The following is a 22,651-nucleotide window of genomic DNA, read 5'->3' as shown; positions in this document are numbered from 1 at the left end:
TGCAGCACCCACTGGTCCTTTCTCAAGGCTCTGGGAGTGTGTCCCTCTCCAAGCCATCCAGGATTTCTCCGACCCTGTAAAGAAAGGCTTTGGCCTCAGGGATAGAGCAGGCCACAGCCTGCTGCCCACTGTGCCAGGAGGCCGAGTCCACTCCAGGGCAGGCCCATGCGGGGCCTGTCTCCCATCCAACCCCACACCAAGAGCCCCGGTGGCACCCAGCTCAGCACCGCGCACGTTCTCACTGGGACCCTGGCCCGAGAGAGGCGCGCCGAGCAGCATAATCACCGTGCTCTCGGGGGCCGCGAGCTCGGAAACGTCCTAATGAAAAATAAATGTATTTACAGGGAGCCGCCAGGACGAGTCAAAGTAATATTCCTGCGACCGGCGCGCGGACTTTTATTTCTTCCCCCTCCACGCTCCAGAGCGGCTCCTGCGGCGTGCAGAGATAAATATTTTAAATAGCGACACTTTGGCGATGCACGGTTATGCAAGACAAGGAATAATTAGAAAATAAATTACTTTTTTTAAACACAGCGTTACAAACATCAAGCGCATCGGATTACTGCGCTCCACAGGCTCGGGGAGGCCAGCGCAGCAAGGACCCCGGGGAGCAGCCGTGTCCCCACCGCCCCAAGATGGGACAGCCCCGCCCTCCTGCTCCGGGAGGCTCCCAGAATTGAGCTGAAGACCACACTTGGCAGCTTCCAGAAAATCTCAGCCATGGAAAGGCTTCCTCCAGCGTCTCACCAGCAGTAGCACAGACTAAAAATAGCTTAATCTCCTTGAAAGCAAAAGGAGCAATCAGCAAAACAGACACTCAGGCCCGCTGGCTCCCCCTCCTCCCCATGCTCTGCCCCCATCCCTCCGGGCCTATGCCCAGTGCCACGCATCATCCACTGCTGACCGACCCAGGACAGCACCCACACTGCCCTGCTGAGGGCGTCTGCTGGCCAAGCCTCCAGGACGGGGGCAGGACAAGCAGTGCTTGACAGGGGAAGAACTGCGGTCTTAGATTCATAGAGTCGTCTGCCCAACGCCAGAAAAGAGAGGGCCGGTGTTGTGGCAGAACAGGTTAAACCCAACCCCGGTATTCCATATGGGAGTGCCAGTCCATGTCCCAGCTGCTCTGCTCCCCACCCAGCTTCCTGCTGATGTGCCTGGCAAGGCAACAGAACATGGACTTAGTACTTCGGCCCCTGCTGCCCATGTGGGAGACTCAGATGGACTTCCCGGATCCTGGCTTTGGCCTGCACCAGATCTGGTGGTTGCAATCATGTGGGGAGTGAACCAGAGAATGGGAGATCTTGCTCTCTCTGTCACTCTTTCAGATAAATCTAGAAAGAAAGAAATTAAGAAAAAAGAAGGAAGGAAGGAAAAGTGAAGGGGAGGGGAGAGGAGGGGGGAAAGGGCTGTGTATGACGCAGGGCTCAGCCTCTGCACAGAGGAGCGTGATGACTTCAAATTAGTGCTAACTCGAGTCTTTGGTGCTTGGTTCTCAAGAAACAAAAGCTCCCAGAGCAAGAAGGGCAAAGGCTGACAGGCCGGGAGAGGAGGGGCACAGCTCCCTGCAGGCAGGTGGGTCTGTCCCACAGTGGCCAGAGCACACTATGACTTCATTTTCACCCACTGGCCTGTGATGGGATCTGGGTCGTGTGTTCTGGCCCCAGCTTGCTGTGTGGCTCACAGTCTGTCTTGGTCCTCAGTCCTGCCTCAGTTTCCCCAGATTGGGCAAGGTGATCTTGGAACAGCTGGCAACAGACGGTCCGGCTCAAGTCCCATTCCTGCAGGCTTAGCCCTCCCTGCTAATGCTCTCCGCCTCGCCTCACCCAGTTCCACCTCTTAGCTTCTGTCCACCTGCCCTGACTCTATGCCTAACTGCCTGGGCCAGCAGCATGGACGGGGTCCTGCCTACCACCTCGCTGTATAGGGGAAAACGGAGATTATGCACAGAGGTCAGAGGGGGCACAGCAGGCCTGCTCGCAGGCCCTCTGTGATACCCCTGAGGCCTCAGCAAGAATGCCTCCTTCTCGTCAGGGCCCAGGACTGCCTCTTCCCCTGCCCCCACGCTTCCTGGAATTAAGCCAGCACATAAAACAGTCACAACTGGACTCTGGCAGGTGGTCCAGCTCGCCTGGTCTAGGAACGCCAGCAGGGGAGTTGGAACTGAGGCCTCCTTTCCTATGAAGTACCTTTCCTTGTAGCCAGCAGTTGCCTGCAAAAAAAAATCACCCCATAACCTCAGCTCCGAGCTTTTCAAAAACAGTCTCTGGCCCCGCTGCTGGAAGGCACTGTCGAGGGAGGAGCCGCTCCTCCTCTCTGGAACCCTCTACCTTCGACTCCAGGTCTCCAGGGACCCTGGTGCTTTGGCCCAGCTGGGCCTGCAGGTCTGGGTTTGCCTCTGCTGCCCCATGTCCCACCATCACTGCCTCAGTCACACACGATCAGGCCCACTACCTGCAGCAACTGCACCTCCCTCATCACCCCAACAGGGCCTGAGGGCCGATGGCCTTCTCCTTCCTTAGGGAAGGAAACTGAGGCCTGAACACCTGAGTTAGAGGGCTTCTGCTGATTGGATTGCCCTAAATAAGGTCCTGCCCAGGACCCACCCCCTCAACAGGTCAAGGTGGGGACTGGGGATGGTATCCCAGGTGGACAGAACAGTTATGGCCAGGGCACGTCCCCATGGAGATTAGAGGCCTGGGGCAGAGCTGGAGAGAGGACCCACCCTGACTTACTCATAACCCATGGAGGCTATGGGAGCTGCCCCCGGGGAGGAGCTGCCCCTGGGGAGGAGCCCCCAGCCAGCATGGCTAGGCTCCGGGCAATGCCCTGCCTAGGCCATGAGGGCCCTGGGTGACTCCCACCTGCTGCACTCCCGGCACAGAGAAAGTGCTGGGTGGGAGAGCCACCAGGGAGCGGCTGGGCAGAGCTTGCTTTATCCACAAAGCTCTCCCACTGCAGACTGTAGGAGCCAGGCCTGCCGGGGCTCCCCAGGGCACAGATGAGTCTCGGACTGATGGGGCCCCTCACGCCAGGGAGAGAGCCAGGCTGCTCATGTGCCCCTTAAGGCCGGGTCAGCCTCCTGTCTCTGTGCCCTCTTCTAAACCCCCTCCTCTCATCTTGAGGCTTCTTGCTGCTAAATTCAAGTCAAGTCCTGTGCTGAACACACTCCTAGGCACAGGGCAGCAGTCGTCAAACTGTGTTCCCTGGAGCTTCAGGCAGTAGACAGGGGTCCCTGGCCTGCTGTGCAGGGTCAAGGGGAGCAAGAGGGAGGTCAGGAGGCTAGCCCAGGCTTGTTGGCCCCTCAGCCAGAGGCCCTCCTGTCCATCTGGTCACTGGCCAGGGCCCTGCCTCGGTTTCACTTCATCGCAAGGTAAAGGCTCAGAGGCTTCAGGCACTGAAAAGAGCAGTGCCCGCGAACTCTCCCTCTTGCCCAAAGTCCCTAAACAACAGGAAAGGGCCCTTTAAAATGGAGGGAAGAAATGATGGGGACAACATCAAGGAAGCTGGAAGCAGATGGGCATTGGCGCCTGACTTAGCAGCCCTGGATGGGGAACCCCAAAATCTAAACCCTGAAACCCCAAGTGGAGACCAGAAGAACCTTCTCCGGGCAACCTGCAGCCCAGCAGTGTAACTTGGGCAGATCACTCAGCACACACTGCCATGCCATGCCCACACTTGGTGTCCCCCTTCTCCGTTGGTCTTGAGGCCCAGGTGGCTGTGTCAGTCCCACTCCTCATCCTATCACATGACCCTCTCTGTCGGCTTAGCCAGCGGAGCACATGGAGCAGCAGACACAGAGGGGAGACGGGCACGGCGGGGCCAGAGACCAAACCAACCAATGACAAAAACAAGACAGCAACCAGACTGAGCAGGGAGAAGAACAGGTGGAAAACGCGAGGAAGCGTCAGTCACTCTTTATAGGTAGAGAGAACTGGGATGGCACTGGTGAAGCAGTCAGAGGAGGGGATGGCAGGAGCCTGGCAGGAGCCCTGCGGCACTGGACTGAAGCCACAGGCATCAGCGTGGGCGCGGTTTTGAAGCTACACGGAGAGAGAGAACACAGGTGAATATGGGTGTGTGCACACATTTCCCAGCAGGAGCAGCAACGCCGCAGCAGCCACGCATGCACTCGGCACCGGACCCTGATCTCCAAGTCCCATTCGGCAATGTACGGAGCCAGAACTCCTCAGACAAGTGGCTGATGCCACAGCTGGGATGCGAGCAATCTAAAATGAGCTTGGGGCATCTGGTGGGCATAGAAGTAAAGGAAGCGCTCAGCAGAGGATGAGGGCATCGCCCAGGGCACAGGCACCAACCTGGGAGAGCTCCCCACAGCCCAAGCCGCAGCAATCTGGGTGACAACACAAACACTGATATGACCCCGTTGTAACCTATAGAACCTATTGAGTGCCCATGAATTCATACTGACATGAACAAACAACCAATTGAAAAAAAAATCAATGAATCAGGGAAAAGAGATCATTCTTCCTTACAAGAAGAATTCTGGCTAATACATGTGGGAGAAAGGAGAGAAGTACCATCCAAACATCACGGTAATACCCACTGCAGGCAAACCCCACTGACAAAGGCTCAAATGAGTGGCCAAGAGTTTGAAGAGGAATGGGATATTTGCACAGCCTCAATGCACTTCCCCCGAGAAGTGCATTAATTACAAATGCAAAAATAGCACCTTTATAACGCAGAGCCTGGCAGACACCACTGTAACCAAGTGATCAAGGTTAACATCACCAGGAATAAAATGTACTGACAACAAAACAAAATGTACTGACGTGATATAAATCCTAATTTGACTCACGGAGGACACATCTTTTCTCTGGTGTTCTTCCTACTAACACACAGCCTCCATCTAACCACAGGGGACATTAAACAACAGAACTGGCCAGTACTGTTTTTTTTTGTTTGTTTGTTTGTTTTTAAGTTTGCTTATTTATTTTAAAGGCAGAGTTACAGAGAAAAAAAGGGAAAAAGAGGGAGAGAGGGAGAGCTACCATTCACTGGTTTACTCCCTACATGGCCGCAACAGCCAGGGCTGGGTCAGGTGAAAGCAAGGAGTCAGGAACTCCATCCTGATGTTCTATGTAAGCACAAGGAGCCCAAGCACTTGGGCCATCTTCCACCACTGCCTTAGGAGCATTAGCAGGGTGCTGGACTGGAAGTGGAGCAGCCAGGACTTGAACTGATACTCATAAAGGATGTGGGCATTGCAAGTGACAGCTTAACCCACTGTGCCACAACACTGCCCACCCACATTTTTTTTTTTTTAAATTTGAGGGACAGACAGAGAGAGCTCTATTTGCTAGTTCACTCCTCAAACACCCACAATGGCTGGGGATGGGCTGGGGCCAGAGCCAGGAGTTAGTGATACGACCCATGTCTCCCATATCTACCATGTGGGTTACTCAATCCATCACTGCTGCCTCTTAGTGTGTACATTAGCAGGAGGCTGGAATCAGGAACTAGAGTGGGGAGCCAGAGCTGGGAATTGAACCCAGGCACTCTGATGTGGGATGCAGGTGTCTTAACCACTAGACTCCCAGGACTTTTTAAAGAATTTCAAGGTCAGGGCCGGCGCTGTGGTGTAGCAGGTAAAGCCACCGCCTATGGTGCTGGCATCCCATATGGGCGCTGGTTCATGTCCTGGCTGCTCTACTTCCCATCCAGCTCTCTGCTGTGGCCTGGGAAAGTAGTAGAAGATGGCCCAAGTCCTTGGGCCCCTCCACCCACGTGGGAGACCCAGGAGAAGCTCCTGGCTCCTGGCTTTGGATCGGCACAGCTCTAGCTGTTGTGGCCAACTGGGGAGTGAACCAGTGGATGGAAGACCTCCCCCCACCCACCTCTCCTTCTCTCTGTAATTCTGACTTTCAAATAAATAAATCAATCTAAAAAAAAAAAGTGTCAAATTCTTGAAAGACAAAGAAGCATTAGAAACTGTCACAGATTTTACAGGAGACCAAGGAGATCAGACAATGAAATGCAATGTGGTATCCTGGATCTGACCCTGAATAGAAAAGGGACATTAACGTAAGAGTTGGTAAAATGCAAACTAGGTCTCCACTTTGGCTAAGAGAATTATACCAACATGAATGTCTTAATTTGGATGTTTGTACTACGGCTACGCGAGATGAGACTTCTAAAGGAAACGAGGTAAAGGGTTAGGGAATTTCTGTACTATTTTTACAGCTTCTGTGCAAGTCTAAAATTATTTCAAAATAAAATGTTCTGGTTTTTAAAAACTAGAATGCTATCCTAAAGAACACTGTGCCAAGAACAAGAAGTTACCTTGGGGGCCAGCACTGTGGCATAGCAGGTAAAGCTGCCACCTGCAGTGCTGGCATCTCAATGCGCACTGGCTCAAGTCCCGGCTGCTCCACTTCTGATCCAGCTCTCTGCTTCCTGGGAAAGCAGCAGAAGATGGCCCAAGTCTTTGGACTCCTGCACCCCATGTGGGAGACCTGGAGGATGCTCCTGGCTCCTGGCTTTGGATTGGTACAGCTCCAGCCATTGTGGCCATTTAGGAAGTGAACCAGTGGATGGAAGACCTCTCTCCTCTCTGCCTCTGCCTCTCTGTAACTCTGCCTTTCAAATAAAGTCTATTTTTTTTTAAAGTGAGATCATGGGAAATTAAAATGTGGTGGTGAAATATAAAATTAATAAAAAGATTAGAAGATAAATCTTTTGAAGAGATGGGGATTTTTTCCTTTGTTTTCTCTTAAATTTCCCAAGAGAAAACAGGAAAAAAGGGGGCAGGTTTGAATTAAGGGTTCTACAGGAGAACAACAAGAGAAGGGAAAAAACAGACAAAGAAGTCACTTAGGAGGATTTCCCAGAACCACAGGATGGCAGTACCTGGTTTGAAGGGGTCCACTGCGTGACAAGGACAGAAAACACACTCCACTAAGGCCACTCAGTGTGGAATTTCTCACCAGGCCAATGGAGAACATGAGAAAATATGTACGTTTCTGATTTTTAAAAACCCAAAACCACAAAACAGATCACAGGTGATGGATCGGGAGCCGACGCCTCCAGGCGTCTCCCAACAAGTGAGGGAACGGCAGGGAACAGGACAGGTGCTGACTTGGAAAGTCCAGGCAAGCGTCGTGGCACAGAAGTGAAACCGCCACCTGCGGTGCAGCCATCCTGCATGAGCTCCCGGCTGCTCTTCGGCTCCCTGCTGATGGTCTGGGAAAGCAGCAGAGGACTGCCCGAGTGCTTGGGTCCCTGCACCTCGAGGGAGACTGGGATGGAGATCCAACCTTCAGTCCCAGCCACGGTGGCCATCTGGTGAGCAGACCATTGGAAGGAAGATCTCTGTCTCTGTTTGTCCCTCTCCCTCTCTGTATCATTCTGTCTTTTCAAATAAATAATGCATGTTTAAAAAAGAGAGAGAAGGGACTGGCACTATGGCATAGCAGGTAGGTCGGCTACCTGTGACACTGCATCCCATGTGGGTGCTGGTTTGTGTCCCAGCTGCCCCACTTCCGATCCAGCTCCCTGCTAATGACCTGGGAAAGCAGTGGAAGTTGGTCCATGTGAGAGACCCAGATGAAGCTCCTGGCTTTTGGCCTGGCCCAGTGCTGGCCGTGTTGGGAGTGAACCTGCACATGGAAGGAAGATATCTTTCTCTGTCTCCCCCTCTCTCTGTAACTCTTTCAAAATAAACAAATACATCTTTGAAAACTATGTGTATAAAAAAGAGAGAGAGATACAGAAACGGAGGAGGGGGAGGCTCAGGAACCAGGATGGAGGGATGCCCATCTCGGGAACACGGGCTGGGACCGTAGCCAGTCTTCACTGGACAAGGGGGACTTTCAGGGCTGGAGAACTTGCTAGAGGCCCATATCCATGCAATTGTAGGAGAGGACAGGCAGAGAAAATGGCAGGGAGTCTGGGGCAGAATGAGTAGAGATTTACAGAAAACAAGTCCCAGACTCCATTGCCTGCAGGAGAAATAAAATTTAAACTCTACTAAAAAACGTACTGCAAGTGCAGGGAGCCCCAGCTCTGAAGAGCTTCTGTGGGATCAAGTGTGTCCTGACCTAGTGGTCACACAATGTGACAGTAGCACAGGGTGGGGGGCAGGGCTGTGCACGGGGGAGACCGAGGTCTCCCCCACTACCACGGTGGGAGGCTGTGCATGGGGCAGCAAGAGCAAGGTCCCCTCAGCCCACCGCAGTGGGATGCCCATGGGCAACATGCCTCACTCCCCTCTCCCCCTAGCAAGAGTGAGATCCCCCCCACTGCAGTGGGATGCCTGCAGGGCTGTGCACGGGTGAGTGAGAGTGTGCGGTCCCCCCTCCCCCCACCGCGGTAAGATGCCCATGGGTAACGCCTACAACGGAACCATGGCAGAGCAGCGACGTAAGTGTGTCATTTAGAGACACACGGGGCTTGCAGACGAGAGAGTGACAGCGCCCGGGGAGCTGGAAACAGATGGGAGGGGCCGCTGTGCCCCTCACACAACCTGCCTGGTAAAGCTATTACTTTACACCAGTGCCTGTGTGATGCTGATTTAAAACCCTAAATTATAAAATCCATCTAGAAATGAAAGAGGAAGAAAGGAGAGAGGGAGGGAAAGGGAAGAAGAAATAAAAGAGAAAAGAAAGGCAGACAGCCAGGAACAGGGTGCTAACTGCTTGGGTCCCAGCCTCAGACCTCAGGATGGAGACTCCCAGGGGGCAGCCAGCGACATCACCACCTCTGTTGATCCAACTGCAAATGAAGAGGCTTCCATCCCCTGATCGGCCCCTGTCCTCCACTCATCTGCAGGTAGACGGTATTGGTACCCCAGTCTGAGGTGCCGCCCCAATAGCTCCCAAAAGTTGGGAGAAGGGGCTTGTGCTATGGCCTAGTGGGCTAAGCCTCTGCCTGTAGCACTGGCATCCCACATGGGTGCTGGGTCAAGTCCTGGCTGCCCCTCTTCCGATCCAGCTCTCTGCTATGGCCTGAGAAAGCAGAGGAAGATGGCCCAAATCCTTGGACCCCTGCACCCATGTGGGAGACCCAGAAGAAGCTCCTAGCTCCTGGCTTCAGATAGGCTCAGCTCCAGCCATTGTGGTCACTTGGGGAGTGAATCGGTGGAAGGAACACCTCTCTCTGTGTTTCTCCTTCTCTCTGTAATTCTACCTCACAAATAAATAAAATAAACTCTTTAAAAAAAAAAAAAAAAGCTGGGAGTCATCAGAAAGCAGAGAGACAGTGGCCTCCAGGCTCTGAGGAATGATGGCCAGCCATAACGACAGCAGCAGAGGACAGCGCCAGGTGGGGAGGAAGAAGCTCCCAAGTCCCCCCACAATGCCTACGCTGCTGCAGGTGCTCTGTCTGCGCCATCCTCTGTTTACATCTGTGTTGAGGTCAGCCCTGCCTGGAGAGGGACTTGGGATGGGCATGGGTGGGATGTGGGGCCAAGTGGACTGCAAATGCACTTGCCAACTCTCACACCCTTATTGGAATTCCCATACCCTTGATGTAATTTCCAGGAAACACACAAATCCACAACCTCTCGGCTCAGTGGGCTCGGTGCACTGAATGGATATCTTCTCCCTGGAGTGGGGCAGACCTATCTCTCCCAGGGAGAGAGGACAGAGATGGGGCCTTGGAGGGGTGGCATCGTGTCACATGGAAGCTCAGACACAGTCTGAAAACAGCCCAGCCCACGGTGCTCCTTGGACAGTGGGCTCGACTTCCCCAGCAGATTAGGGTACCAGGGGAGGGCTCCCTTCATCCCCCAGGCCTTGACCAGGCCCAAGGACTTTCTTGTCCCCATCTACCTCAAAAAAACCCCAGCCCCACCAGGGACCCACAAACCTGCTGGAGCTCCAGGATGTGGGGCTGCCTCAAATATCCAACCTTTTACATCCCGAGTTCACTGGGCACTCACTTCAGAAGGGACCCAAGGTTATCAGGGCTCCCCAGGGCCCCATGGCTGGACATGACCTTTCCCAGTTCTGCCAAAGGTTTCTAAGGAGGCTCTGTGGGTGGTATGTGCGTTCCTGCAGGGCCTGCTGGCTCTGCTGCTGGTGAACCTTGTGCAGGTGGGAGAAACTGGCCTCCTTGGGCAGCCCAGGAACATGGTCCTACCCAGAGGCCAGTCTTAAGGGGAGGAAAAACCCCAGGAGGGATCCCGCGCAGCCTGCTGGAAGCCTCTGGTCTGTAGTGGGGGTGCAGCCAGGGCCTTCATAAAGCTGTGTTTCAAGGGAAGACTGTGTGTAAGCCCCAGGGGTCGCAGTCGGAGGTTGGAGGCTGCAAGCCTGGATGCACAGCTCCGGGTTTTCAGAGCTTGGTCTTCTACCTTCTCTGAGAAGGCCCCAGACCTCATTCTCCCTGAGTGGATCCTCCACCACTTAGCAACCGAGACAATTTACATAATGTATGGAGTGTGAGAGCAATAATGGCTGGGGAAGCAGGGTGCCTGTTCCTAGTTCCTCTAGTGGTTCCTTGAAAGGGAAAATATCTGCTCCCACACCACTGTTGCCTCTCTGACCACGCTCTGCCGTGAGTCTGCTAGGAACCATGTACCTTTCAGTGCTTGGCCACTGCCAAGAAGGGCCCAGAAAGGACATGCCAGCCCTGGGATTGGGAGTGCAGTGACCTCTGGACAGAGATGCACATGGGAGGAAACTTCCAAAGCACCCAATTCTGGAACATAAAGCCACCCAACCGTGCTTCTGCAATCTGCACCCCTGCTGGGCCTGGGCCCTGCATCCTGATCCTTCCCGGAGGAGGCGGCTGCTGCAGCAGGTGGGAGGCTGTAGCCAGCAGGCCAGGAGCCAGAAGCCAGGCTGCAGCTGCCCGAGAGGCGGTCACATTCAAACACAAAGGCAGCGATGGAAAGGGAGAATACATAAAAATTACCGGCACGGTAATTGCTTTTTATATAAATGTTCTTTTAAAAGTTTCCCCCAGTGTGAAAGTCCCTCTCTAAAGAGAATAAATTCACTGCACACCAATTTATTCCACGCCTGCAGATGGAGCATAATGAAGGCTGCTCTGTCAACACCTGATCCAGAGGCAAGTGGCTGCCACTTGACCCAGCTTCCGGGACCAACTGCAAGACTACGACACGGTGCGATGCAGGGCTGGGGAGCCTGGGGGCAGCAGGCCAGGAGTCAGCAGCCCTGAGACTCCACCAGTGCCTCAGGAGCTTCACGTACATGGAGGAAACCCAACACGGGCAGCTGTGACCACAGGGGGCCACAGGAGCTGGGGAGCACAGGGGCCCTCGCGTTCCAGGGACAGGAAGGGGGGGCATCGTATAGGCTTTCGGGGGATCAGATGTGGAGGCGACCTGCTGGGGACCTGCTCTGGGGGGGCTGCACGTGGGAGTGGCAAGTCCTGTGCTGCAGAAAGCTCCCCCTGGATTTCACCTCTGCTCTAAGCCCCCAGGCACCCAAACTGTTCCTTCTGCCTTCAGGTCAGTGACTGGATCACGCCCACGAACTGTGCAGCAAGCCTCTCACCAGGAGGCTCCTACTGGGTGCCTCCGTACCAGCCACAGCTCTCTCACGTGTGAAACGGGGACAAGGTCCAGGTGACCCAACCCCCACCCCAGCCTCTTGATCTCCACAGTGGGGTCCCTTGATCCAGCCCATATCCCAGGCACAAACACAATGGACTGGCATCCTGTGCCCTACACAGCCACTGAGCACAGCATCAGGCAGAGTGACTTAGGGGAGACTCGCTCGGCATGGGGAAAGGGTGTGTGAACGTGTGCGCCTCACCCACCACTGCGAAGTCTCAGCTTTGCTAATTAATCAGCTAAGTAGTTCTCGCCTGCTCGGGTGACAGAGCTCTGGACACCTGCGTCCCTGTGATCTCCCCCACCTCACACCATGGGTGGCACTCGGAGCCATGCAGTCATGCACGTGCACACACTCGCCTGCCCACACCCCTCCATGGACACACACATGCTCCCCTATTCATGCGCCCACTCATAGCACCCACATCCCCGGGATCCCACGTGTGCATGCTCACAGTCCCCCTGTAGCATCACGTGTCTTTACTACTGTCTCCACACATCCTGCGTAGCCTACAGGCCACCTCCACAGCTGCCAGGACTAGTTACCTGACTATGCCCAGGTAGGCTCCTGGCACGCTGGGCATGACTGCCCGTCAGCCATGGTCCACATCCCACATGATGGAGTCGCTGGATTGGGGCTGACCAGAGTTTCCTCTGTGTCCCCCCTGTGTGTACCCGAAGGATGCAAAAGCTGAAGGCAGTGGGGAGTCTTAGCACTGAGAGGTAAGCTGGGGGGGCGGGGCTTAAAGCTGGGGACCAGCCTGGAAGGGGTATGGTTAAATGAGGAAGGTGGCAAGTGGACTTGGAAGATGTGGCCAAGGAGCCCAGTGAGTTGGAGGGAGGCTCTCTGCACCCCTCACCAGAGACACACACCCTCGCCAGGTCTATAGTCACCCGGCCTCTCTCCAGGCCTGGGAAGCCAGCTCATGCGAGCAGCCCCTCCTCTCCAGGGCCCTCCTCCACAGCTCCTGTACTCTCCATTGCCCCCTCCAAGAACAACTGAGGGATCATCTCTGTGCAGACCCCCACCCAAACCTGCCCCTCCCAGGACATGTGGCACCAAGGCTCAGCCCACAGCGCTGGTCTCAGTGTCCCCATGTGGGGCCGGATGGTTCCCAGGCGGTGTGGGACAGAGGCAGGGCCCCAACGCTTCCTTCTCAGTCTGAGCACCTTCTCCATGCCAGCCCTGGGGCACCCGTGTACTCAGCAGGCATGGCCATTGCTGCACCCTGTGGGTGTGCACAGGCTGCCCTCCCCCAAGGCTGTACAACCGCCCCTCACCCTCATGCACACACTGTGACCGGTGCTCAAGCCCGTGGTTCCTCGATCCATGGGCACCAAGGATGGACAAGGAAGGGCCCGAGGGGTCTGCAGAGGACCTGTCCTGGCTCCGCTTCCCCCTCTGTGTGCAGCAGGTGGCGCCCTTCAAAACCACCAAGGCCAGGTCTGCGAGCAGCACAGGAAGGCCTGTGGCTCTGGAACTTTCTCCAGACACGCAGTCATGGCTGACAAGGCAAGGACGGCATCCTCAGAGAAGGGGAGGGAGCCCGCACTGGACCTCTATTTCCTGCCTGGTCGTGGTAAACGCTGCTCATGCTGCCCCTGGGGCCGGCTGTGGTTTGTCAAAACCAATTACTTCTCTGCCTCTGCCAAGTGCTTGGGGCTCCACGAATCTGAGGCGAGTGTCCCCGTGGCTGCTACTGATCCAGCGATGGACAGGAGTGGAGGAGGGGGGAGGGATTCACATCGGGTCAACCATTCCCGGGGGGACCCAGAATGGAAGCCCATTGGGTCCTCTGCTCCCCTCCTCCACCATCCAGACAGGCAGCCCTAGCACCCCTCCAGGGTGGATGCAGAGGCTGGGGGAGGGGAGCAGACCCCTGCTGTCCTGCTGAAAGGCCAGCCTCTCTGGAGACCCCAGAGGAGAGCCAGTGTGCTGGTCAGAATAGTATTTCTGTGTGGGGGTGAGGGCAGCAGGCTTTAAGGAAGCTGGGCAGATAAACTCCCCAGATTCTCAAGACGGAAAGATGCATGGGTGTTGCAACCAAGGCAAGGGTTCCAGGCAATTCTTCCAGGGAGAGCAGCACTGTCTGCTGGGACAGGTCCTGCTCGTGGTCCCCAAGTCTGCCTCTCCCCAGGGCAGGCGACTGGTACAGCAGCTAAGCTGTCACCTGGGATGCCCATATTTGATACTCAGGTTACCTGCATTCAGGTGTCTCTTCCTTAAACTGAGGGACCTCAAGGGACCCCCTTAAGAGCCCCTGACCCTTAGTGCTAGCCTTGGTCACTCTCATGCCACTGTCTGGCCCCCAGACCTCCCCATTCTCAGTGCCAATCCCTGGGGACAGCCTGGAAATCACTGGCTCTGTCCCACCCCCTAGGCCACCACCAGCCAATCTGAGTAACAAGCCAGGAGGGCAAGCTGTCAACTGCTGACTGACTGGGGCTGGGGCTCTTCCCTTTACCTCTGCCCGCCTCCTCCCAGGGCGGCCTCTGCAGATGGCTCCCTAGATTTCTGGCCTTCTCCGGGGCACAGGCCCTGGTTCTTCAAGCCCTGCCCTAGCACAGTGGCTTCTGTGCCTCTTCCAGAAAGGTGTCCCCTAGAATGTCCCAGACAGCGAGGAAGAGGGAACTGATGCCTAAACTCCTGAGCTGAGCCGAGTAGAGAGGACACCTGGACATCTCAACTTTCCAAACTGTGGCAGTGAGGGGCACAAAGTCGCCCCCGCACTGGCAGGGCTCTGTCTGCAGCCCTTCTGTGTTCCTGCTTCCTGGGGATCCTCCGTCCTCCTGTGAGGCTAGGACTGCTGAGATCCCCATTTCACAGGTGGAGAAACAGGGCTGGAGAGGCAGGGAAGTGGGCCAGGCCCCCAGTGTGCAAAAGCACAGCCCTGCCATGCCTGCCCACTTCCCTCTGTGCACCACCACTCAGCATTCAGTTGCTGCCCATGGCACAGCCCTGGGCCCAAGGCCAGCTCCGCCTCAGTTATGAGACAATCTCCCACCCCCAGCTGCTCCCCGCCGTGGGCGCTGACCTTGGATGTGCCCCCATGGTGACCTCTCGGCATAAACTGGAGGCCCCTTTCCCAGTGCCTGCATCTCCAGCCAATCCTTCACAGGGCTGTCCCAGCCACTCCACACCGCGGCCTCCTGCCCAGAAGCCTGGGGAGCCACCCCCTGCTGAGATTACCCAGAATCCCAAACCTCCTTGCGGGGATCCCTGCCCCTGCTTGGCCCTATCAAGACCCCAGGAGCAAGCTCTGAATTGGCCACTGAGGCTGCTGCTGCTGGTGCATTCCCAGCCCCCTCTGGGGTCTTCTTGTCACTGTACCCTCCCCCAGGGAGCAGAACAGGGAAGGTGTGGGAGGGGCAGAGGCTGAGAAGGGCACAGAACACGGCCCAGCCTCAAGGGCCCTAGCGGAGGCCGCTGACATGAGCCAGGGTCCCTGGGGCAGGCATCCCAGAGCTCCCCACCTCCCCGCCCCGTGCACCCCCCGCTGGGCTGTGTGGAAAGGCACAGGAGCCCTCAGTCACCCAGCCAGCCTCAGGCAGGAGTTGCTGCCCCAGATGAAGCAGAGTTTTTCTCCTGTGAGCACCAAAGGGCAGCAGGGGGACAACAACCACCCCCACCCCACCCTGAGTCTCCCAGCACGGTGCTCAGGAGAGAGCAACCTCAGACCTTGCAGGAACGGGGATGCCAGAGAGTGCCCCCACCCCCACCCAGGGCAGGGCCAGGAAGGAAAGGGGCAGGGCGGGGGGTCCGGCAGGGCTTGGGCCAGGCTCCCATGCAGCTGTCTCTCCGTACCAAATTATGCTTGAGCAGCGGCCTCGGCCTCGCCACGTTCCAGACTCCCTCCCAGGAGCCCCACCCCCCAGCCCCACGCATCCCCGCTGGGTGCCGAGCAAGAAGACCATATGGAGGGAATAATAAGACAATTAACTTTCCATTAAAGAATAATATATGTGGGTTTTAGGGAGGCAAGCGACAGCAATCCCTACCCAGCGGCATACTTCACACCCGCACCCTCCCAGCTCCTCCCAACCCCCGCCCCGAAGCACCCCACGTCCCAGTCGTCTGCACCAGGAGACAGGGGCCACCGCTGGGCCTCACCAGGAGGTGGCTGGATGGAGGATAGGACCGTGCCACGAGTTAGTGCACAGCCCCTGGGGATGGGATGACAGCTCCCAAGCTGCAGGAACCCCGAGGAGGGGCTGGGCGGTGCAGGGGTGAGGCTCACTCCCCACTCTCATCCACTTAGCATGTACACAGGGGCAGCCCGGGCCAATCCTGAGGCAGGGGTTCACATGACCCGGGAGCTGCCTGCCTGCCTGCCTCTGGGCAGGGTGCACTGAACCCCAGTACTCTGATGGGAGGACCAACCGTGGGGTGTGCAGGTCCCAGGGCTACTTCCATCTTCTGGCACATTCCTCATCTCAGCTTCCTTCCTCCTCTCCTGCCCCAGGCCCTCTACTATTTTGAGGTTCCCTGGCACCCTTGGCACTGCTGACCACCTGGGACGTCCAGATGCCCATAGCACACCCTCCCCAAGTAGGCACAGACGACAAGCCTCAGTGTGAGAGTGGGCGTGTGTTTAGGGGTTGGTGGAGTCAGCTGGGGCAGGGAAAGGCATGTCTCAAAGGCACCTGAAGGGGTACCCCGTCCCGCCTCCCGGAATGGGGCCCTGGATGTGGCCAGGCTTTGCTTCTTGCAGGGAGCCAGCTCCAGATGTGGCACTCTGCGAATATTAATTATACATTCCCAGGGAGCACTGAGCAGAAGCAGTGCAGACACGGCCAGGGGCAGACAAGATGGGGCCATTACTGGCTCCGAAACGCCACTCGTGCCTGCCCAGCAGAGGTGAGGGCACATGGACATCACGTGCCTGAACCATGACCATCCAGAGGCACACTGCAGGGCAGGGAGCAGGATCCCCAAGTCCTGGGGTCCACCTCTCTGTAGATGCAGGCCCAACACCTCCCCCTGCACACCACCACTCAGGGCTGGTCTGCCAGGGCTCCTAGATGGGACTGGCCGGTAGAGGCAGTTGGCCAGGGCCTGGGTTTCCCCATTTTGTGATAGGACCATGGTCAGATCCAGATTAAGAACCCACCCCCGAGGTGGTTCCTCCTCACATCTGATGACAATCTCTCCTGCTCTGCCTTCCCACCCGAGTCCCCGAGTCACTCTCCTTGTACCCTCGACAGCCTGCCAGAAGGGTTCCTGTGTGTACCTGTCAGAGTGACCTGGGCTTCAGAGAGGGGAGACCTGCCTATCTTCACATCCTCCCCCAAGCACCCCCAGGGACCTGATGAATTATTCATCCTGATCAGCCTCATTATGCAAATGAGCTAAGAGCCCAAGCATATGCTCCATGCTCTCCCCCAGGATGGGGACAATATGGTGCTGATGGAAGAAGGTGGAGAGGGCGCTGGAGATGGCGCTCCACTCCCAAGGGGCTCTGGAGAGGACAGACCGCAGCAGGGGCCATGCTTCTGTGGCCTGGTCCCGGCAAGAGTGGGCCAGGCTGGGGTACCCAGGAGGGTATGGCTTAGGGGACTGGGTAGCAAGAGGACAGCAATGGCAAATGACACCAGGCCTAGCAGAAGTTCCTGTCATGAGCTGGCCCTAGGTTAGATGGGGAAATGTGTGGGGGTCTTCGCAGCCGGCACCCACTTCCTGCTGAGATATGCCATGGTTTTCAACCTGCAAGTGGGCCACAATCTGCCCCCAGCCAAGCCCACAGGGTTGTGGTAAGGTCAGGAGGAGGAAAATGCCAAGGCAAGGAAAATGCTCCCAATGCCACCGTCTGCAGTTTCTGCACTTGTACAGCTGCCAGCCCTCGTGGCTCTGAGCTCCTGGGGGCGGGAGGGGCAGGCAGGGAGGACAGCCACAGAGGGGAAGAAGGCCGAGATGGCTCGGATGCCAGGACTGCTCAGCTGCGGGTGGGTGGGGCAGCTTGGACTCAGCTGTAGGAAGCCTCAGGAGGGGCTACTCCCTTGGGGACCAAGGCTGTCAGCTTGATGGAGCTGGTGCCCGAGTCCAGGGCAGCATCCACCGCTGGGCCAGGCTCTGCTCCAAGCCTCCTGACCTGTCAGAGTCATGCCTGGATCGGGTACCTAGGCCTCTCGTGTGTACTGGAAAGAGAGCAGTGGTGGCTTGGTCAGGGTCACGGGTGAGTTGTAGCAGGGCGAGGAGCCAAACCCGTTGGCTCCTTCCTATTCCCACGGGGTTGCCCTCTTCCTCTGGAACTCTACGCCGGCCTCCCACCTCTCCAGAGTGCCCTGGGCCAAGAAGCAGCCCCAGAGCTGTCAGCAGGAAGGAAGAGACTGAGGAAGCAGGTGAGAAAAACTGGGGCAGGACAGAGAGCTGGCAGTTGGCAGGCAGGGGGCTGCCAGCAAGAGCAGGACACCAGGTCAGCACTTCTCCGCTGCCTGCCGCCAGCTCAGGCCCGGCTCATCCTGTCCACCCTACCAAGAGGGGAGGCATAGCCAGGGCAGCATCCTGCAGCAGGAGTCAGGAGACCGAGCCCGGCCCCCGCTGCACGACCAGCTTGTGGGGAAGACACCCTCGCTGGCTGGAGAGTCCCACCGCATGAGAGGGAAACACATCCTAAGAGAGAACAGGACCTACCAGGGAGATTCAAACTTGCTTTCTGGAAAAGACGAGGGGTCTGCACCAGCCTGTCCACCGCCACCCTCGCACACTCTTCCCAGCCACGCCACGGTCAGGACCGACCCCCCGGGAGCACGCAGTGGCTGCTCTGGGCCAGGATCCCATCCCTGGCCTTCACCACCCAGGGAGATCAAAGGCTCACACTGGAGCCCCAGGCCTGATGTGTGCGTGGTATTTTCTCTCTGACAAACTTTCAGAACATACAATAAACAACGTCGTCCAGCTAAGGACCCGAGGCTCGGAGGGGCCCTGACCCGAGGCGCATGGGTAACCCCTTCTGTGGAGTGCACTGTAGGTCCCGCTATGTAGCCAGGAGAGGTGCACAACGCACACTGCAAGAACGCTCCTTCCTTCATTAGCCCACGCGGCTGCACTTGGCAGTGCCCACTTAGAGCCTGGTTAGTGCTGAGTGCTGTTCCTGAGCCTAAATTGACTCCTGTTCCGGAACAGCCTTTCCTACAGCGCTTTCTCTGGAAGGCTCTGCTGGCTTCCAAGTGCAGCTGAGTCATTGAGAGTTCACAGGAAGAGAGTGGGACGGGGGCTACTGCAGTTCCAGCCAGCAAACCAGGAACGGAGCAGTTCTCAGGCGCCGGGCGCAGGGCAGCGGGAGAACACGCAGCAAGCTGGTGGCTCAGACCTCCGGGCCCGGACCCCCTTCCCTGCCTTGCCCACCTTGTTAGCTGCCCTGATCAGCCCCAGGCTATGGCAGACGTCTAACATCAACACACTAACCGGCACCTCCACTTCCCACACACCTGCAAGAAGCACAGGGAAAGGACTAAGGATGCCCCCCATGCACCCTGACCCCCAGAGGTCGCATCTGCTGACCCTGGCCCTGAACAAAAAGAATGACAGGAAGGCAGGGGGCTAGCCAGTCAGAGTCCTGGGCCTGGAATCACAGTAACTCCATTTGTTCTGCTGTCCCCAGGCCAAGTATCAGCAAGGAGAGCCCCGCGAAAGCCCCTGCTCAGTTCTGGTCAGCGCCTCCTGGCCCAAGCCTCCAGCTATGAGATCCCCAGTGATCCACACCGCCCCCGGGAGCCCCACTCCCACCACCCAGGGGCACCATCTCCGAGCCTGCGTTTCCACATAAAGCGCGGCGGCTGCGGAGCCTGCAGCCTGACAGCAACACATTTGGCAGCCTTCTGGGGGAGACGGATGGGCTGCTCTCCACATCACTATTTCAAACATTAACATAATCTCCCAGGATGAATGTGGTTGCCGGCGCCCAATCAATCACCCCTCCCGCACCTTGCGCCCTCATCCCGCCTCGAGCAGGCTTCCCACTCCTCTCTCACCTGCCATGCGCCTCAAGCGCTGCTTCCCGGGGACATCTGGCCCAGCCATCCCCTTCATTTTGTGGACAGTCCCTTGGGCATCTGGGCACCCTGCCCCCACTGGCCCCTCCAGGGCCTGGGCTCCCACCGTAGTCACTGCCTCCAGCACACAGCTCACCCACCTGAACCCTCAGACACCCATGCCCTGACAGAGGCAAGTGGCAGGGTCAGAGGGGACAGCTCTTAGCACCACAGTCACAAGTGTGTGACCAGGCCAAGCAGTCCCAGGATGGGCCCGAGAGGCAGGTGGCTTGAGAGCTGTTGGGAAGGTGTGCTTGGTGGGAGGAAGGAATTAGGTGCAGGAAAGGTGACAGGTCATCAGGCACCAGGGACCACATTCACACTCAGGAAGAGCAGGCCAAGACGGGGGTGGCGGGGTGTCACTGCTTGCCCAGTCATTTCCCCCACCTGCCTCCCCACCCCCATCCAGCAGCATCCCGCCACACCGGAACCTCAACCATCCGAATACTCCCGGCTACTCAATTCTGAAGCCCCACCCCATTCCCACTAGGAAGAGTGTCCCTGCAGGCCTCACCTCCCGGAGCTGCTGGACACCTCCGAAAATGCGCATCACACCTTCGATCTCCTGCTCCAGGCGCCGGGCCCAGTGCTGCACCCTGTGTGTGGAGAAATGGAGAGCTGAGTCAGGAGGAGCCCCTGCCACCCAGGGGTGCCCCAGCAGCCACCCACTCACAGCCCAGTTTCCACTAGAGGAGAAACAGAGGCAAGGAGCCAGAGCGCGCCTGCGACTCCCCTTTGAGGCCCTCTCCCGGCACCCGGGTGCCCCTCGTGTGCTGTGGGCACCTGGGGCAGAGAGGACCGGAGAGAGAGCTCAGTGGCTCCAGGAAGCCGGCAGGGAGAGAGGTTTTCCCGGAGAAGAAGCAGGCCTTGATGTAGCCGCCTCTAAGTCCAGAGTCCAAGCCCAAGCCCCTACCCCAGCCCCCTGCTCCAGAAACCAGGGAGTCAGGGACAGGAGGGCGCTAGGTGGGGTCTGCTAGGTGCTGACCGTCGTCCCCAAGATCAGGTGGGGCCCAGGAAACACAGCTGTCACCACATCATTGTGGAGCCTGCGGCTCAGAGGGCCCTGGTTGCCCAGCAGGAACCCTGAGGGCGCCCAGGGCCCAGTGCAGGCCCTCCTTTCCCTGCTGCTCTGGGGGCCGAGTGAGTCTCATGAGCCCCAGGACCCCTTCCCTGCACTACAAGCCTGAGCAGGCCTCCCTCTCAGCGGCGCCACCTGGGATCGCTGGAGCCCCTCTCCACCCGGGCTTCCCCTCTGCAGCATGGGGTGAAGGAGGGCCCCTGAGGGCACCACAGGCACACACAAGAAAAGGGAGCCGAGGGCGCTTTTGTGAGAGGACAGGAGGGACAGGCGGTTACGGGGCCCTGCATCCCTGGCCCCACACCCCGGGAGAGAGAAGGGATCTGTGCAGAGGCCTTGTCAGGGTCCAAACCCTTCAGACTGCCGGCTCAGGTGAACTCTTGCCGGAGGTCACCAGAGGGCAGAGTTCCACCCCGGAAGCAGGGCTCCCCGGCCCCTGAAAAGGACCTTGACTTGCCCTTCCCACCTGACTCGCTGCCCGCGTAAGGACTGTGGCCCTTGTGGGCGGCCCACAGGAGAAATCACCACAAGGGTTTAAATAGGCCATGGATCAAGCATAGCCAACAAGGTGTGGTAGGGGGCAGGTGCTGACAGCCCGCCGCCCCGGAGAGGTATGCCAGGATCCATAGGGCCCAGGAGACTGCCGCTGGCCCCAGTGCCCTGCCCTGAGCCTGCCAACTCCCCTAGTGCCACTGGGGATCTAGAAGGAATTCTCTTCTAGATCTCTAAGTCCAGATTCCAATCCCTAGCCCCTACCCCAGATCCCTCCTCAGGCCTGTGGCTGGGGGGCTGGGCCAATGCCATTGTATGTGCCCGGGTCGGTTGGCATGGGAACTTGGAGCAGGAGGAGGGCGGATCACTAATTGCAATTTGCAAAGCTGAATGTCAGGACCGTGATGGAAAAAAGAATCAACATCAAAAGAAAGCGGTATTAGCTTTGGCTTGTTGCTGGGTGAGCCACAGCCTGATTCCCACCTCCGCTCCCCATCACCGGGGGAGAAACACAGCCCCGAGTCCACGTGGCGCCCAGGCTGCCGGCTGGGTTAAGGCAGGCAGGCAGGCCACAGCACCAGCCCATGGAGGCCAAGATGCAGATGAGACTCTCGAGCCGCTTGGCCCCTGGCTGCTGGCCACCAGGCGCTGCTCTCTTGGCTCTGGCTGTGGGTGGACAATGTGGCAGGTGGCTCTTTGTGCTCTTGAGATGGAGCCCTGGTGGTGAACGTTGGGAGGGGCTGCCACCAGTTCCGTGTCCAGGCAGGCAGGTGGCAGACAAATGGGCAGGGTCGAGGATCTGACCTCCAAAGGCAACAATTAGCCCTGCCCTGGCTCTGACCCCGGCTCAGCCATTCACTGGTCTAGGGGACAAAATGCCAACCGTAATCCTTCCAGATCACATCCACTGTGTGCAAGGTGCAGCACCAGTGTGTCACCCGTCCTCACAAAGCAGCAAATGTGATCACCCACAACGTACAGATGTGGAAACCGAGGCACTGAGGGTCCCAGTGACTTGCCCAAGGCCACCAGCCAGGAAGTGGGGAACATGGGACTCGACCCACAGATGTGGTGCAGTCGCAAGAGCTGCGCTCTCACCTCCACCTCGAAGCACGAATCCATCGTAGCGGGAACATTTACACCATAGAAATCATGGCTGCCTCCCTCCCAGAGAGCAAACTGCAAACATTACCAGCATGCCACCGTGCCGCCCTGGGCTGTGGATCACTTTCTGCCCCACAGGTCTCTGTTTCTAGGATTTCACGGGCAAGTGGAAGAACATTAATTGGGAAGACAGACATGGACGCCAAATTCTTATTTTCCTCAGACAACGCATGATTATAATCTCCATCATTTCCTCTAAAAAGTCTACTGCGACACCAAAATAATTTTTAGAAGAACCAAATCTCAGGACAAACGTCAATTCTTCCACAAGATACATTCTCCACCCCCTGCACCTCCCCATCACATATGCATGCAAACCAGGCTGATCAGCCCTAGATTCTGCCAGG

General features: G+C 57.4%; 1 protein-coding gene across 11 annotated transcripts in view; it reads right to left on the bottom strand.

Annotated features, from left to right (window-relative positions):
- CACNA2D2 (calcium voltage-gated channel auxiliary subunit alpha2delta 2) overlaps nucleotides 1–22,651 on the bottom strand; it is a 135,152-nt gene that overhangs the window by 89,095 nt on the left and 23,406 nt on the right. For all 11 annotated transcript variants that reach the window (XM_070050771.1, XM_070050768.1, XM_070050770.1 and 8 more), the window contains exon 2: nucleotides 20,085–20,166. In XM_070050771.1, coding sequence (XP_069906872.1) covers nucleotides 20,085–20,166 — 82 coding nt within the window. The remainder of the gene's footprint in view (nucleotides 1–20,084; nucleotides 20,167–22,651) is intronic.

The sequence above is a fragment of the Oryctolagus cuniculus genome, chromosome 10 (genome assembly GCF_964237555.1).
Source record: "Oryctolagus cuniculus chromosome 10, mOryCun1.1, whole genome shotgun sequence".
In the NCBI taxonomy this organism is placed as follows: domain Eukaryota; kingdom Metazoa; phylum Chordata; class Mammalia; order Lagomorpha; family Leporidae; genus Oryctolagus; species Oryctolagus cuniculus.
Note: the sequence above shows the minus strand (reverse complement) of the source record. Positions and strands in the feature narration are given on the sequence as shown.